Consider the following 15859-nt stretch of genomic DNA (forward strand, 5'->3'; position numbering starts at 1 on the left):
TGAAACTAGAATTTTAAACCAGTAAAAGCCAATGCTTAATGATTCAATGATCAATGATACCAAGGGCTTCTTTTTAAAAAAAAAAAAAAAAATTATTTCTAACAGCCTTTGTGGCTTCCTGGTACACTTACTGCACAGGAAAATTAAAAAGGAAAGGGAAATAAATTCTCAACCAATTTTATGCTTCAAAATAAAAGCATAATTATTGGGTAGGGGAAATTAACAATACAATAATTGTTTGCGTATGGGGAAATTCTTCAAATATATTAATATAACACCCTCTTGCCACAACTAAACACCTTACATATTGCAGAACTGACTTGATTTTTTTCCTGAAATCTTTTAACGAACTTCTTCTTAAATATTCCACATCAGAGATAATGAAAAGGACTTGATTTCGAAATTGAAAAAGTGACTTACAAATAATAGATAAAGATTCTTGGATCTTCCCATCAACTTCTATAAGTGGGTTGCACAGCAACTTAAACCCATTAAAGAGAGTAACTGCGTCTTTTATATTTTCTGTAGTCCATTAACTATTGTTAATTTTTGGAATAAAAGCATCATATTCCACCATCAACCAGACAAAGCCAACACTCATGCATATATGGCTTTGGGGTATAACAGGAAATGCTGGCCCCCTCATCCCCTTTACCAGCAAGTACCCCCATCCCTGGGCAGTTGCCAATGCCTTGGTGAACAGTGTACATCCAATGGATAAAAAAGCCCTGGCTCCTTGCCTCAAGAGTAGTGACCTGGATTTACTTTTCAAAGCAAGCAATAGAGGGAGGTGAGGCTAACTGAGAGCACGCCCTCACTTGTCTCTCCACACTCCTACTTCCCTATCCTGCTTCCCTTTCCTCCAACATGGTTTTCCTGCAGTATATCCGTTTCCTCAATAAACTGCATGTACCGAAGTCCTGTCTCAGGCTCTGCTTCTAGAAAACTTGACCTAAAACCAAGACAGGAAATTTAGAAATCTCTTCATTATTATGGTTCCGTCTAATTAAGAAATTCTGGTTTCTTTCCTTGTTACTTCAGATCTGTGAAATGCAGAGTAGCAAAACTAATGAAGAAGCATGAGAAATTAAAAAGGACAATTCATTCCTTCCTCCCAAACTCATATCCAATGTGGTCTATTCCTAGCATCCAGGATCTCCTGGAGCACCTCCAGTTTTTATTCTTTTAAAGCTCAGGCCGATCCAAAGAAACACCTACCTTTGCAAACCACTTGGTAATTGGTACAGCAGTCTCCCCTGGCCAAGCAGTCCTCCGAGCAGTGACAGGCATTTTCTTCATTTCTGACTTCTCCACATCTGTCCTTAGTACACTCCCAGCCACGGGCTAAAATCATCCCAATAAAACATTTTCACTGCTACACACTAACCAAATGAAAGAAGCCACAATTGCTTACAGGATTTCCAATGAAGAGAGCTAAAATCTCACATCATTTACTCTGCTTGTGAAATTTGAGTTGGCTTGAGGCCCAGAGGACATTTGGAGAACTTACAGATAAGATGAATTTCTAAGTTTTCAAATCAGAGAACAACATCAAAATTCAATTGGGTTCCTTTGGGAAAATGGGGCCCTGAAAGGCAAGCAAGTATCCCTACCATTCTGGAATTGTCCTAAAGGACCCAACAAATTTATGGCATCAAAGGTTTATGATAGGGCTATCTATTGTTGTAGGGACAGCCTCTATAGCTTGGCTGTTTTACTTTCTGAAGTGGGTGTGCTTAGCTTTATTTTTATTTTATTTATTTATTTATTTTTGACAGAGTCTTGCTCTCTTGCCCAGTCTGGAGTGCCGTGGCGCAATCTCGGCTCACTATAACCTCTGCCTCCCTGGTTCAAGCGATTATCCCGCCTCAGCCTCCTGAGTAGTTGGGATTACAAACATATGCCACCACACCTGGCTAATTTTTGTATTTTTAGTAGAGACGGGGTTTCACCATGTTGGCCAGGCTGGTCTCAAACTCCTGACCTCAGGTGATCCTCCCACCTCAGCTTCCCAATGTGCTGGGATTACAGGCATAAGCCACAGCGCCTAGCCTAAAGTAGCTGTGCTTAGCATTAATCAGTGTGATTCAAACACAAATAACAGGACAACTACATGGTTTCTATCTGCACCTGGAGGTTAAAGTCCTAAATAGGATGTGAAGTGTATAAAGGGGGCATTACAATGTTTGCTCAAGATTCTAACCACTGACCCAGTGTGGTCCTACCTACAATGACAGGTCAGAGTTCCTACTTTCAAGCCAAGTAAATGGGTTACAGATTTCCCTCTGTGTGTACCTGATTGAGAGCTCACTGCTTAATTCTTACATTCAGAAAAATAACCTTTCCATTTTAAAAGGAGTGCTGTGTTTTTTGACTTTTTCATCTGCTAAAGTGTAAGCACCATGTCAGGAAAAGTGACACCTCTCTCTTCGCTCTTCTATTTCCAGTGGCAGACTGTAAGCCTGGGAGACTGCGCCTGACACATGCTAGGTGTTCAATCAATATGTATTAAATTGAATTGGAAATGACCATGGAGATAAAATACAACTCTTTAAATTCAGAACTACTCTACTGAGAACTTTCATAGTTGATTCATTTACTCATTGACTCTTATACCATGTTTTCCGTGTTCTCGGTGCCAGGATGTCATAAAGAACAGGAGAGACTAGGTCTGTCTTCATGGAGCTTACATTCCAATTGGAAAAGACAGATCATAGGCAAGCAAACCAATAAGCAAGATCATTTCAGCTTGTGCCAAGTGTTCTTTAGGAAGTAACAGGTGGCATTGACAGAAAGACAGGGTGAAATAGATGCTACTCCAGGAAGTAGAATGGTCAAGAAAGGTGTCACTGAGCTAAAATACATATGAACACTTCAGGTCTTTATCTCTTAAAATATGTGATAAGTGGAAAGGAATGATTTTGAAAGCAATCCTGCCTCTTAGTAATATTCTACCAAGAGAAATTATTGTTAGGTGAATACATTAATAAAGAGATATTATGAGCTAGGCTCAGTGGCTCATGCCTGTAATCCCAGCACTTTGAGAGGCCGAGGCAGGTGGGTCGTGAGGTCAGGAGTTCGAGACCAGCCTGGCCAACATGGTGAAACGCCGTCTCTACTAAAGATACAAAAAATTAGCCGGGCATGGTTGTGCATGCCTGTAATTCCAGCTACTCGGGAGGCTAAGGCAGGAGAATCGCTTGAACCCGAGAGGCAGAGGTTGCAGTGAGCCAAGATCACGCCATTGCACTCCAGCATGGGTGACAGGGGGAGACTACATCTCAAAAGAAAAAAAAGAGAGATATTAGTTGTTTGGCATAAGTGCTACCCCTGCCCCTTTTGGTAAATCATTAGCCAGAAAACCATGCAACTACTATTTAATTTTTATTCTTTTAGAATTATCTTTGCATCCTGATTCTGCTCTCTGATATTTTTTGTTGTTTTGTTTTGTTTTTTTGAGACAGAGTCTCACTCTGTCGCCTGGGCTAGAGTGCAGTGGCATAATCTCAGCTCACTGCAACCTCTACCTTTCAGGTTCAAGTGATTCTCCTGACTCAGCCTCCCAAGAAACTGGGATTACAGGTGCCTCCCACCATGCCTGGGTAATTTTTGTATTTTTAGTAGAGATGGGATTTCATCATGCTGGCCAGGCTGGTCTCGAACTCCTGACCTCAAGTGATCCACCTCCCTCAGCCTCCCAAAGTGCTGAGATTACAGGCGTGAGCCACCATGCCCAGCCATTCTGGTTTTTTAATATCCCATTTCCATTCCTTTTTCTTCTCGAGCAGATTAAGTGCTTAGAATTGCTTTTCCCATGACCTGCTCTTCCCAATGATGAGCAATTTTCTAAGGTTGCTTTGACTATAGATATTGTGGGGTTTTTCAATTCAAGGTGATTCTATCCACCAATAAACTTTTATTCCACTCCTAATTCCATAAGAAAATCACATCTACATTACTTACAAAATAATATCATTATTAATAAGTTATGTTTATTGAGGAACTATTGTCTTTATGTACGAATGAAATAAAAAATAAATCCAGAGTTTAAAGTGAACTATACACAAAGGACAAGTCAGATATCTGTGTAATTTTCAAAGCAAACATGGGAATAAACATAAAAAATATTTAACCTTATTGGAAAATAAGGATGAGGTCACCTACCAGATTATTTTAAAAGTATTTTTAAAAATAAGAGTATTCAGTGCTGAAAAGGAAGTGATGAAAGGCCCTTGTGTCCTTTGGTAGAAACATAAACTTTCAGAAGTATAATTTGGTAATGTATATTTAAATTTAAAAAATGCATATATACTTTGACCCCAAAATCCCACTTCCAAAAATTTATCTTAAGGAAAATAGGCAAAAGTATGAACATGCATCAATTATATTCATTGATACATCATTCATAATAGCAAAACTCGGGGAAATATGCATTTAATTACTCAGTGAATTAGGTTGCAACAGTTCAATGGAATATTATGTAGCCATTCAAAAGGATGATGTGTATAAAGATTTATTAATACAGATACTTTCACACACATGCATATATATACACACAGTTGGAAAAGTATACGTGCACACACAGATACATACTGAAAACACACACACACACAGAGTTATCAAAGTTTCACTGAAACACTGTGGTTGTTTCTAGGCAGTGCTCCCTCAGCAAAGGAGAATCTCAGAGCCTTTTGTTTTTCTCTTCATCCTTTTATTATTATTTGATATTTGATTCCTTCACATTCAGGACATGTTATCTTTGTACACAGAGAAATGGACTATAAGATATTATTATATCCCATCCTTAATAAATTGAGGAACAAAGGCATGAATGACATTCAAAAGAGAGCTAAGATAGAGTCAGGGATTCATAACATTTTGCAAAGAATTCTAAGTCCAGAAATCTAGAAGTTTGATATGACATGCCACAGACAAGATATTCAAGGTAAGGAGGAAACATAAAACATTAGTAAATTCCTCAGTGCCAAGCAAACACAGATTGCTGGCTTGAAATAATGTTTTAGAGCAAAAAAACTCTGCTGGAACATCTGTTCCATCTATACATTCAGCTTACAATAGTCTCAGCAATTTAGTTTGCAGACCCACAACTAAAAGAAACTGGGAGAAGTTCCAAAGGAAAGCAACCCCCAAAAAAGTGGTCAAATGGTTGGAAAATGTATTCTGCAAAAAACAGCCTAATGAAGCTGTTCTTATTGCAGGGATGCAGGAGGAAAACAAATCAGAACTAGTAAGGAAGTTTATGTTGGATTTCATATAAATCAAGAGCTACCACTTAAGCAAAACACAGTAATATCTGTTTCTAATGATAACATTTGAAAGATCAAACTAACAGCAATGATAGTAAGAGTTAGGTCTTTGAAAAAATTGTCTAAGCATAAAAGTCCAAAAACAAGAAATAACCTGCCAAGGAAACTGTGGAAACTGCTTCTGGTGATGTCAAGAACAGAACTGACAGTTGTCTTTCTCAGATAGTTTGAGTATGGTGTTGTCCAGAAGCATAGTGGATAGCTTACGAGATATCTCAAAAATCCTATCTGAAATATTGGGCTTTGAAAACAGAGTAGGTGGGATGGCAGAAGTCCCCAGAGGTGTTTTTCTCAACTCATGTGCATTCATACAGAAGCCTGTATATCCTAGTAACGGTTCCAGTACAAAAGAAATGTAAAGAAAGTCACAAAAAGTGTGGAGGAAGATTTTAGAGCTACCCAGAGCGTGAGACTCCAAACAGAATTCCATAACAATTTTCCGTTTGCACAGACAGCTGGGAATGACAGACACACTAACAGTTACTATACAATAAGATGAAGTAAAACAAATGCTAGAAGCTCGGTAAGCAAGAAAAAAAATTTTTTTTAAGAATGTACACAATTAGGCCAGGCGCAGTGGCTCACTCCTATAATCCCAGCACTTTGAGAGGCCAAGGCGGGAAGATTGCTTGAAGCCAGGAGTTCAAGACCAAACTGACCAACACAGTGAGATGCTCTCTCTTAATAAATAAATAAATAATTTAAAAGAACATACACAATTTTAGCCCACACGCCCTAGCAGTGAATGTGGGAATTGACAGGAAGATATAGAAAGGATGAAGGTGAAGAAACAAAAACTAAAACAAAAAACATTTGCAAAACCAGCACATCATGACTGCAGCTGCAAAGAACCTTCCTCTGCTGGATCTTGTGTGGAAACAATGGTCATTGACATAGGGTATGCTCTTCATACAACCAATAATCATTCAACAAACAAAACTAAAATCCACAATTTGGATAGACCATAGCAGGGTGGCCACTCCAGGATGCATACAATAGCAGGCAGTCTTTAAGCTATCTACTTAAAGGTAGAGAGGACTCATAAGTTACGTACCTGTCTTCAAACAGAGCTCATCAAAGTCATGGCAGCAACTGGTATAGCTCTTACACAAGTTGTCACAGCGACAATCAGGAGGTCCAGCCTCTTGAAGTTCGAAGCACCTGCCCTTGCAAGATCCGGAGATGTTGGTCCAGGGGGAGTCTGATAGCACTGCAAAGAACAAGAGGCAAAAACAATGGATTGGAGTGGTCATGTCACCATGGAAAGGTGGCACTGGGAAGCTGTGTGGTGTGATGCTGCAGTGGACTCTGGAGGAGAAGACTGGCTCCATTACTTGCTACCCATGTACCCTGGGCAGGTTGCCCAACTTCCTTGTTCTACGATTTCCTCATCTGCAAAGTGGGGGACTCATAAAAGTAACTCTATGTTGAAATGAGAATTAAATGAATCAGTCCATGTAAAACACTTAGCCGCATGTCAGACATATAGAAAGAATAACAAGTTTTGGTGATTAGTTCAATTACTATTTATAATTATTATTACTGCAAATCTGTGATGGTTAGTGCCCCTGTGGGTGCTAATGATGACCACAGAAAACAGTACCTTGATCCATACCCTTAGAAACAAGAGAGCATGTCCCTATTTAAAAATTCAAAATTTTTGCAAGGGAAATTCAGCTCAAATGTTCCAAGAACAGAACGAATATATGAGATTGGAATAGAAGACTTTTACAGTTTCAGCTAGTGTTTTACAAATACAAGCTCTACAATCTCGGCTTCTCAAAAAAATCCTCCATCAATATTTTCACATGATATAAGTTTATATCAGAAATCAAAAAAATCAACTAAAATTTGGGGAAAAAAAGAATTCAGTTAGATAAAAATTCCACAAATTTGTAATATGCACAAAATATAGTTTCAAAATTAAATGGAAGTTTCATTCTCAATAGTGCCTAAATGATAAAATAGCTAGGTATTTTATTTGGTATATTTTATTTAATCACATGTATGTAGAACTTACATGAAGAACATAAGAAAACTCTACCAAAAATATTTTTTTAAGATCTCATTAAGGTGGGGTGAGGTGCCTCACACCTGTAATCCCAGCACTTTGGGAGGCCGAGGTCGGTGGATCATCTGAGGTCAGACGTTCAAGACCAGCCTGGCCAACACGGTAAAACCCAGTCTCTACTAAAAATACAAAAATTAGCCCGGCGTGGTGGCGGGTGCCTGTAATAACAGCTACTCAGGAGGCTGAGGCAGGAGAATTGCCCAAACCTGGGAGGCAGAAGTTGCAGTGAGCCGAGATCGCACTATTACACTCCAGCCTGGGTGACAGAGTGAAACTCCGTCTTAAAATATATATATATATATATATATATATATATATATATATATGATCTAATTAAAATGAAAGACATATCACCTTAAAGGTAAAAATATCAATATTATGAAAATATTAATTCTTCCCAAACAAACCGGAAGTCTCAATGCAATCACAGCCAAAAATATTGAGAGTTCATGAAACTTGAAAGAATATTAAACGCTTATTTAAAAATAAAATATTTTAAAATAGAAAACCTCTGAAAAGGAAAAGTAATTTGATAAAGACTAGATAGCAAAGTATATTCTGAAGTTAAATAATCAAAGTAGTCTGATACTAGAAAATAAGTAGATTAATGTTGTGGATGGGACCCAATCAGTAAGCAGGGACTACAAATAATTAAGTTAGATTCTCATCTCAATTTACAAAATAATTTCTGATAAATGGAAAATATAAACAGCCTCATAACTGTTTCTAGGAATTAAAATTTTTGTAAAGTAGAACGTAATTTAGAAAGACCTATCAACATTTTTAAATGCTTATAAATGTTTCACCCAGAAATTCTATTACTAGAAATTTACCATTTACACAAATTTGCAACAGTTTGCCAAGCTACATGTACAAAAAATGTCCATTGTTCATTGCAGTCCTTTTGTTACAGGTAAAGAGATCCTGAAATCAACCAAAGTTGTTTTTCCCATCAAGAAAGAAAGAATCGCTATATCCATAAGTGGACTATTGCACCATAAGTGGACTATTGCACACTCCTTAAAAAGAATGAGTCAGATCTGTGTAGGCTAATATGGAAATCTACAAAATATATAAATAAGTTGTTTAAAGAATAAATACAGGATAGAGTGTTATATATTAGACTTTGTGTTTAAAAATAGAGATAAACAGGACAATAAGGATAGAAATGAAGATAGAAATAAAAACAGAGCCAGAACTAGAAACGAGTGAGAGACAGGGTAGGGCAGAAGGAGGGAGAAAATGTCCAAGTTTGCATCACATTTTTAAAATGCAGGTGTGAATAAACTTTTTCCTTCTGTAAGAAACAGTTTATGGAATTACATTTAGGGAAAATGAGAAAGAAAGAGGAAGAAGATTTTTACCTTCCTGTTGTTTGAAATTTCTAACATTCTACAAATTCACAGGTAGTTGCCTGGTCTTTTTGTTTGCTTACTTACTTTCTCTTTCCTTCTCTCTCATTATATATACATACCATACAATATATGTGCGTGTGGGTATGTATATTTATGTACAAAATATATACTGTATAATATATGTCTTTGTGGGTATGTATACATATGAACAAAATACATGTCATATAATATCTGTGTGTGTGGGTACGTGTATATGTACAAAATATATACCGTATAATAGATGTGTGTGTGGGCATGTATATATATGTACAAAATATAAACCATATAATATATGTGTGTGTGGGTATGTGTATATATGTATAAAATATATACCATGTATGTAAATATCTTAACAAATATTATTGACATGCGATTTATAATTTTATTTTCTTATTTACATGCTTATAAATTTTTCATTTTTTCTAATTCATGTCTTACTTTTAAAATCAAGAAAAAGCAAGAAGCAGGAGAAGAACAGATGTTAAATGTCACTTCTAGGTTCACCCAAGCCATTTATCTGAACATTCTGCTCATCCCTTAGTCCTTCGTCCTCGTTAAAGTCAGAGTCATCCAATCCCAGCCTTTATGGCATCAGATCAGTTCAACTAAAGCAAACAGATTTACCAGACCATGAGATGTGAAACACTTTTGCACGGTTGCTCCTAGGATGTTGAAAGACATACAAACCATACGAGTTCAGTTTAGAAAATAATATTCATTTCCAATGCAGTGGTCCATGAAGCACATTTTTCTACTGTCTTTGACCAACCTATCAAGAGTGGATGCTGAACCATAAGAAACCATGGAGGCAGGAGGGATTGAGAAGTAAAACAAAAAAAAAAAAAATGAAAAACAAGAAAAAAATAGAGAAAGTCCTACAGTAAAAATAAATATAAGGAAAGTACTTACAATTGAATATTCCTTAAGGATACTGCTTAGATAGACTCATTTCAACAGCATTCTAGTAAATTTTCAGTAGAATTCATTCCCACGAGCTGCTTAAATAAATAAGCTTAGCTATGCTGATAGCTGAGATACTTCAAAGAGATCTAAAGGCAATTTGTTTACAGATGTGCAGTGTTCCTGCATGCATTTGAAATTGTCCTGCAACCACACGCCTTGCTTTCCTTCATCATCGTTTCTTCCCTATTTTTTTCGTTCTTCTTTTTTTTTTTGAGACGGAGTTTTGCTCTTGTTGCCCAGGCTGGAGTGCAGTGATGTGATCTCGGCTCACTGCAACCTCCGCCTCCCGGGTTCAAAGGGTTCTTCTGCCTCAGCCTCCTGAGTAGCTGGGATTACAGGCACCCACCACCACGCCCAGCAATTTTCATAATTTTAGTAGAGACGGGGTTTCACCATGTTGGTCAGGCTGGTCTTTAACTCCTGACCTCAGGTGATCCACCTGCTTTGGCCTCCCAAAGTGCTGGGGTTAGAGGCTTGAGCCACCACACCCGGCCTATTTCTTTCTTTACTTTCAGAATATCCGTGTGAATTTTTAGCCACATTTAATCTTTCTTCACTCATTCACCTGATTTTTACTATTTTCTTACAACATTAATCGTTCTCTAAATTTGTCCTTTGCTTTGTTTTTGAAAAATAATTGAATCTCACTTAATAGTCGGTCCCTATCAGTTACAGTTCTTGCCAAACCTAAAGACAAGCAAAACTAAAGACAACTTTGTTAGGGTTAGCCTTACACTCATAATGCCAAGATGTATCTCAAAAGAAGTACTGTATTTAAGATCAAGTTATTGACAGCTTCAAATTAGAGTATATTCCTGGGGCTGGGTGGATTAGGATAGACCTATGTCAAAATTCACTCTCGGATGATTTGAATTCAGCTGAGAATGACAGGAAGGAAAAAGGGAAGGTAGTTTGAGCCATATAGAACCTCTTATAAACCAATAACCCAAATAAATTTGAGCTGCTATCTATTTTTTTCTTTTTATTTTTTTCTTTTCTGAGACAGGGTTTTGCTCTTGTCACCCAGGCTGGAGTGTAATGGCGCGATCTCGGCTCACTGCAACCCCCGCCTCCTGGGTTGAAGTGATTCTCCTGCCTCAGCCTCCTGAGTAGCTGGAATAACAGGCACCCGCCACTATGCCTGGCTAATTTTTTGTATTTTTGGTAGAGACGGGGTTTCACCATGTTAGTCAGGCTGGTCTTGAACTCCTGACCTCGTGATCCGCCTGCCTCAGCCTCCCAAAGTGCTGGGATTACAGGCGTGAGCCACTGCGCCCAGCCATGCTGCTATCCTTTTTTTTTTTTTTTTTTTTTTTTTTTTGAGATGGAGTCTCCCTCTGTCACCCAGGCTGGAGTGCAGTGGCACGATCTTGGCTCCCTGCAAGCTCCGTCTCCTGGGTTCACACCATTCTCCTGCCTCAGCCTCCTGAGTAGCTGGGACTACAGGTGCCTGCCACCACGCCCAGCTAATTTTTTGTATTTTTAGTAGAGACGGGGTTTCACCATGTTAGCCAGGATGGTCTCGATCTCCTAACCTCGTGATCCGCCCGCCTTGGCCTCCCAAAATGCTGGGATTACAGGCATGAGCCACCGCGCCCAGTCTATCTCTTTTAAATAAAATAGAGTGAGTGTATGATGACACTCAGTAATGCCACACACTCCTGTGTGCAATGGAAAAGACAATCTTGATGAGTTGAGTGTACAAAAAAATAAATAAATAAAATGATTAACAAATAAATAAAATAGAACAATAGAGTGGAATATTCACTCTGCCTTTCCAGGGTCTATTCCATCCCAGCCATCTTCTTTCATGACAAGCTCTAGTCCCAACTGTTTTCCTAGGAGTTCTGCAATCCACCTTCATATTCTTTTTTTAATCATTTTTTATGGACAAATAACAGAGGTACATAGTTTTGGGGTGATAATACATTCATGTAGTTGATAAAAATCAAGTCAGTATACTCGGAGTCTTCACGTTCCCTGTCCTTCTCCCTACACCCAGCCTAAGATGTTTAAAATCAAGAAAAAGCAAGAAGCAGAAGGAGAACAATGTTAAATGTCATTTCTAGGCTCGCCAAAGCCATTTATCTAAACATTCTGCTTATCCCTTAGCCCTTTGTTCCTGCATGCATTTGAAGTTTTTAGGACTTCTCTCTTTATTGTACCTGATGTAATGTCAAATAGGGAAAGATTATCCGATTTATTAGAAGTCTGAGTTTTAAAATCTGTTGTCTTCCTTTACTTGACCTAAATCAAGAGAACATTGATGTAAGCACTTCAGATGTGTAACTTATTGAGAGGTGGAATAAAAACTGAAACATCAATGAACTTGTGGTATCCCTAATTTTCATCATTACTGAGATAGCCATAAAAGCTCAGAAAACAACTAAAACAAACAAAAAGTACGCTCAAATGTATCAAGGCAGAAATATGTGATAAGTAGGATGGAGGCTTGGAATTTCTTATGAGGCATTTGCTAATACCTTTATGAGATTCAAATTCTATTGCTGCCTTTTAAATTACATATTCAAATGATGTTATTTTACTTCAAAGATGCAAGTCAGTTCCAGAATCTTGAAAAACAAATGTTCATAGTTTTATATAGTGTTCTTTTTAAAAATAGAAACCTCAAATTTTAAAATACACATAGGTACATATATGACATGTATAACAACAATGCAATGCATTTCTTATTTTTCACAGAAGCATAGTTTCATGATTTAAAGAAACACCAATGTAAAACATACTTTATTTCATTCAAATTCATAATTCTGACAGAAACAGGTACAATTACTTTTACTAAAGTCAACTTTACGTCTAGAATATTCCATCTTACAATGTGTATAGAGAGGTAGGGTTGTAGAATTCTAGTGCCAGCCAGGCACGGTGGCTCACGCCTGTAATCCGAGCACTTTGGGTGGCCAAGGCGGGCCGATCACCTGAGGTCGGGAGTTCAAGACCAGCCTGACAAACATGGAGAAAACCCATCTCTACTAAAAATACAAAATCAGCCGGGCATGGGGGTGCACGCCTGTAATCTCAGCTAGGGCTGAGGCAGGAGAATTGCTTGAGGCGGAGGTTGCAGTGAGCCGAGATCATGCCATTGCACTCCAGCCTGGGCAACAAGAGCGAAACTCCATCTCAAAAAACAACAACAAATAAAGAATTCTAGTGCCATTTGTTCCATAAGATACAACAAAACTATTGATGATTTAAATTATTGGAAGGAGCCTAACCAATTACAAAAGTTATGGCCAAAGCATTACTTGATCTTACGCTCCCAATCATATTTCCCTCTAAATGCCCCCATTAAAGATGCAGATACTCAAATCTGGATGATGGCCAATAGAAGAGGCAGTATTTAAGTCTGGAAACATTTAGCTTACCCTAAAGGGGGAAGGTTCTTCTAAGCTTTGTCTACTCCTGTTTATGATACTGCTCTCTATCTGTTCCTCCCATTCTCCTTGGTTCTTAGCCCAGGTGTTTCCTGAAAGTGAGAGTAAAACCTTAAAATGTGTTACCAGCTGTGGTTATACCAGCTCCTTTTCTCAAGAGCATTAAAACAGGACAAGTTCCCCTGTGTCTGCTGCCCTGTTTGAAGCATAACCCACAGGGCAAGGCAGAGGACAGTGTGTGTGGCATTCAAGATGCTGCTCAGCTCTAGAATTAATACTGTATTATGCCTCTTCTGGAGTATATGGTTCGTTCTTTCTGGTCATACATTTTTGTATTGAATTTGCCATTTTTTCTTGATGTTTCTGACCTCATTTTTTAGTAAATAGAACTTACACACAGGCCTACATGTCAGTATCTTTGCTTCCTAAATACATAACTTTTTATAAATATCCATTACTGCAACATCACTGTTCTCTCCTCTTCACAGCTGCTAGGCCAGATTTCATAAACTTTTTTTTTTAATAAAGAGGTCCACCTGGGAAGTTTTTAAACACCTGTGCTTTCAAAACACTTATAAATACAATGTCGTGACTGGCCTCGGTGACTCTTGCCTGTAATCCTAGCACTTTGGGAGGCCGAGGCAAGTGGATCACCTGAGGTCAGGAGTTCGAGACGAGCCTGGCTAACATGGTGAAACCTCATCTCTACTAAAAATACAAAAATTAGCCAGGCACGGTGGTGGGCGCCTGTAATCTCAGCTACTCAGGAGGCTAAGGCAGGAGAATCGCTTGAACCTGGGAGGTGGAGGTTGCAGTGAGCTGAGATCACGCCACTGCACTCCAGTCTGGGTGACAGAGTGAGACTCTCTCTCAAAAAATACATACATACATACATACATACAATGTCCTCATATAGAGCTCACAAACTAGAAGGAAAAAAAGATTTCTACGTAATTGAAGTTAAAAGTTAAAAACTTTAATTCAACATCTAAACCACTTAAATAGAATTTAATGGTCATCAGTAGCATAAATCTGAATGATTTGCACATCTGCTACCAAACAATGAAATGTTGTCATTTAAAATTAAAGGTATTGTTAACTCGATAAGGTATAAGTTTAAACACTGGCCTTCAAACCTAATTGAAGATTAATTAAATGCATTATTATATACTTAACACCTTATAGCCCTCATCAGCCTTAAAGGCATTTTCAAAAACTTTTTTTCAGATAAATTAAAGTGACTTTATCCCCATTTTCCTGGTTGGAAAATTAGATCTCTAGGCCTTGTATGAGGTAGCAAAGGCCTGGATAAAATTTTAGATCATCTCACTGTAACTACAGTATTTTTTTCATTAACAAAAGGTTTTTCAAATTTTTGTACATAGGTTTCAAATTTTAGAAGTTCTTTTCAAAATATAATTTTGGGGAAGATTTGCTGATTTTATTGATTCAAAAATCCAGGTTAAACTTCATGGAAGACTGAGGTTTCTGAGTATGTAAACTAGATAGAGGAGTCTCTACAGCTTTCAGATAAATGAAAAATCACTACACTACAGCCCCATTTAACAAAGAACTGAAAAATCTGTACCCTCCTTAGCTTCCAGTTCAGATAACTTTATTCCATTGACTTAAACTCCCCAATTTCTACCTGAAATTTCATATAAAGCCCCATAACAGGATAATCCTGATGACAGAGTTTTGCTCACAGAGCAAATGGCTGATCTAAGTCCCCTTTACAGTTTCCTGCATTCTCCCATGCCAACATTTAAATAGCTTTTCATTGCAGAACAAAATTTCTAAAATTATCAAATGAACATAAACTTTCTCACTTCTAGTACCATTTTCTGATTTCCCTATGATTCTCAAAGAAAAGCTTTACCCATAAAGTTGTTAGTGACAGTCTACATTTCTTATGAACCTATGAATTTCATTCACATACTTTTCAACTTTCCTTTCAAGCCACTAAAAACAATGATGAATTAAACTGAGCTTTTTTGTTTTGCTTTGTTTTGTTTTGTTTTTATTATTATTATACTTTAAGTTTTAGGGTACATGTGCTTTTAAGTCTCTGTTAACCAGCTATTCACAAGCTCACAAATTTCCTTTTGTCTTTTAAGAATTAAATTACTTACATCTCAAAGAGGATATTCTATTTCCACCTGGAGACAGTTTCTAAATCACAAGTTTCAATAAAATAGACTCCTGCCTAACACCACAAACATACACTCTGCGAGTGCACAGACACCTGTAGACATATAAATTCTCTTGCAGTCTTAAAGGCAAATCAAGTGGGCCACATCAGACATATGAGAAAAAGATGTCAAAATAAATTGCAGTTATGGCTTATATTTTCTTAGAAAATTTATTCCAGCCATCTCACCATCTCATTAAGCTGAATGCCCATTGTATTTACCCAACAGAATTATAAGTAGCTTTTCTCATTTCATATCTCCTAATAAATCTATAAATCTTTTATGACCTGGTATAAAAAATCCTGTTCAGCCATTATTTCCTATCCTAACAATAAATCCAGGTAACAAGTGTGTTAGTTAATTAATTATGACAGTCTGTTTGCACTGCCACAACCTTGAAACTAACACCCCAGTCCATAGTACAGCAGCAAGGGCATCCATGTGTGCAGAACATTCTCAGCTATTGTTGAGGACTCTGAGAAGCTATGGTTACTAAACAACTGCATGCTTTTGAATG

General features: G+C 37.7%; 1 protein-coding gene and 1 non-coding gene across 10 annotated transcripts in view; one reads left to right on the plus strand and one right to left on the minus strand.

Moving 5' to 3' along the window:
* ENPP2 (ectonucleotide pyrophosphatase/phosphodiesterase 2) overlaps positions 1-15859 on the minus strand; it is a 116383-nt gene that overhangs the window by 63067 nt on the left and 37457 nt on the right. For all 9 annotated transcript variants that reach the window (XM_054498977.2, XM_054498981.2, XM_054498975.2 and 6 more), the window contains exons 3-4: positions 6382-6537; positions 1219-1344 (exon numbers count right to left, since the gene is read on the minus strand). In XM_054498977.2, coding sequence (XP_054354952.2) covers positions 1219-1344; positions 6382-6537 — 282 coding nt within the window. The remainder of the gene's footprint in view (positions 1-1218; positions 1345-6381; positions 6538-15859) is intronic.
* Positions 11383-11459, plus strand: LOC129043303 (small nucleolar RNA SNORD55/SNORD39). Its single transcript, XR_008504395.1, has one exon. It is a non-coding gene; the product is annotated as a small nucleolar RNA SNORD55/SNORD39 (small nucleolar RNA).

Source organism: Pongo pygmaeus, chromosome 7 (assembly GCF_028885625.2).
Source record: "Pongo pygmaeus isolate AG05252 chromosome 7, NHGRI_mPonPyg2-v2.0_pri, whole genome shotgun sequence".
Taxonomy (NCBI): domain Eukaryota; kingdom Metazoa; phylum Chordata; class Mammalia; order Primates; family Hominidae; genus Pongo; species Pongo pygmaeus.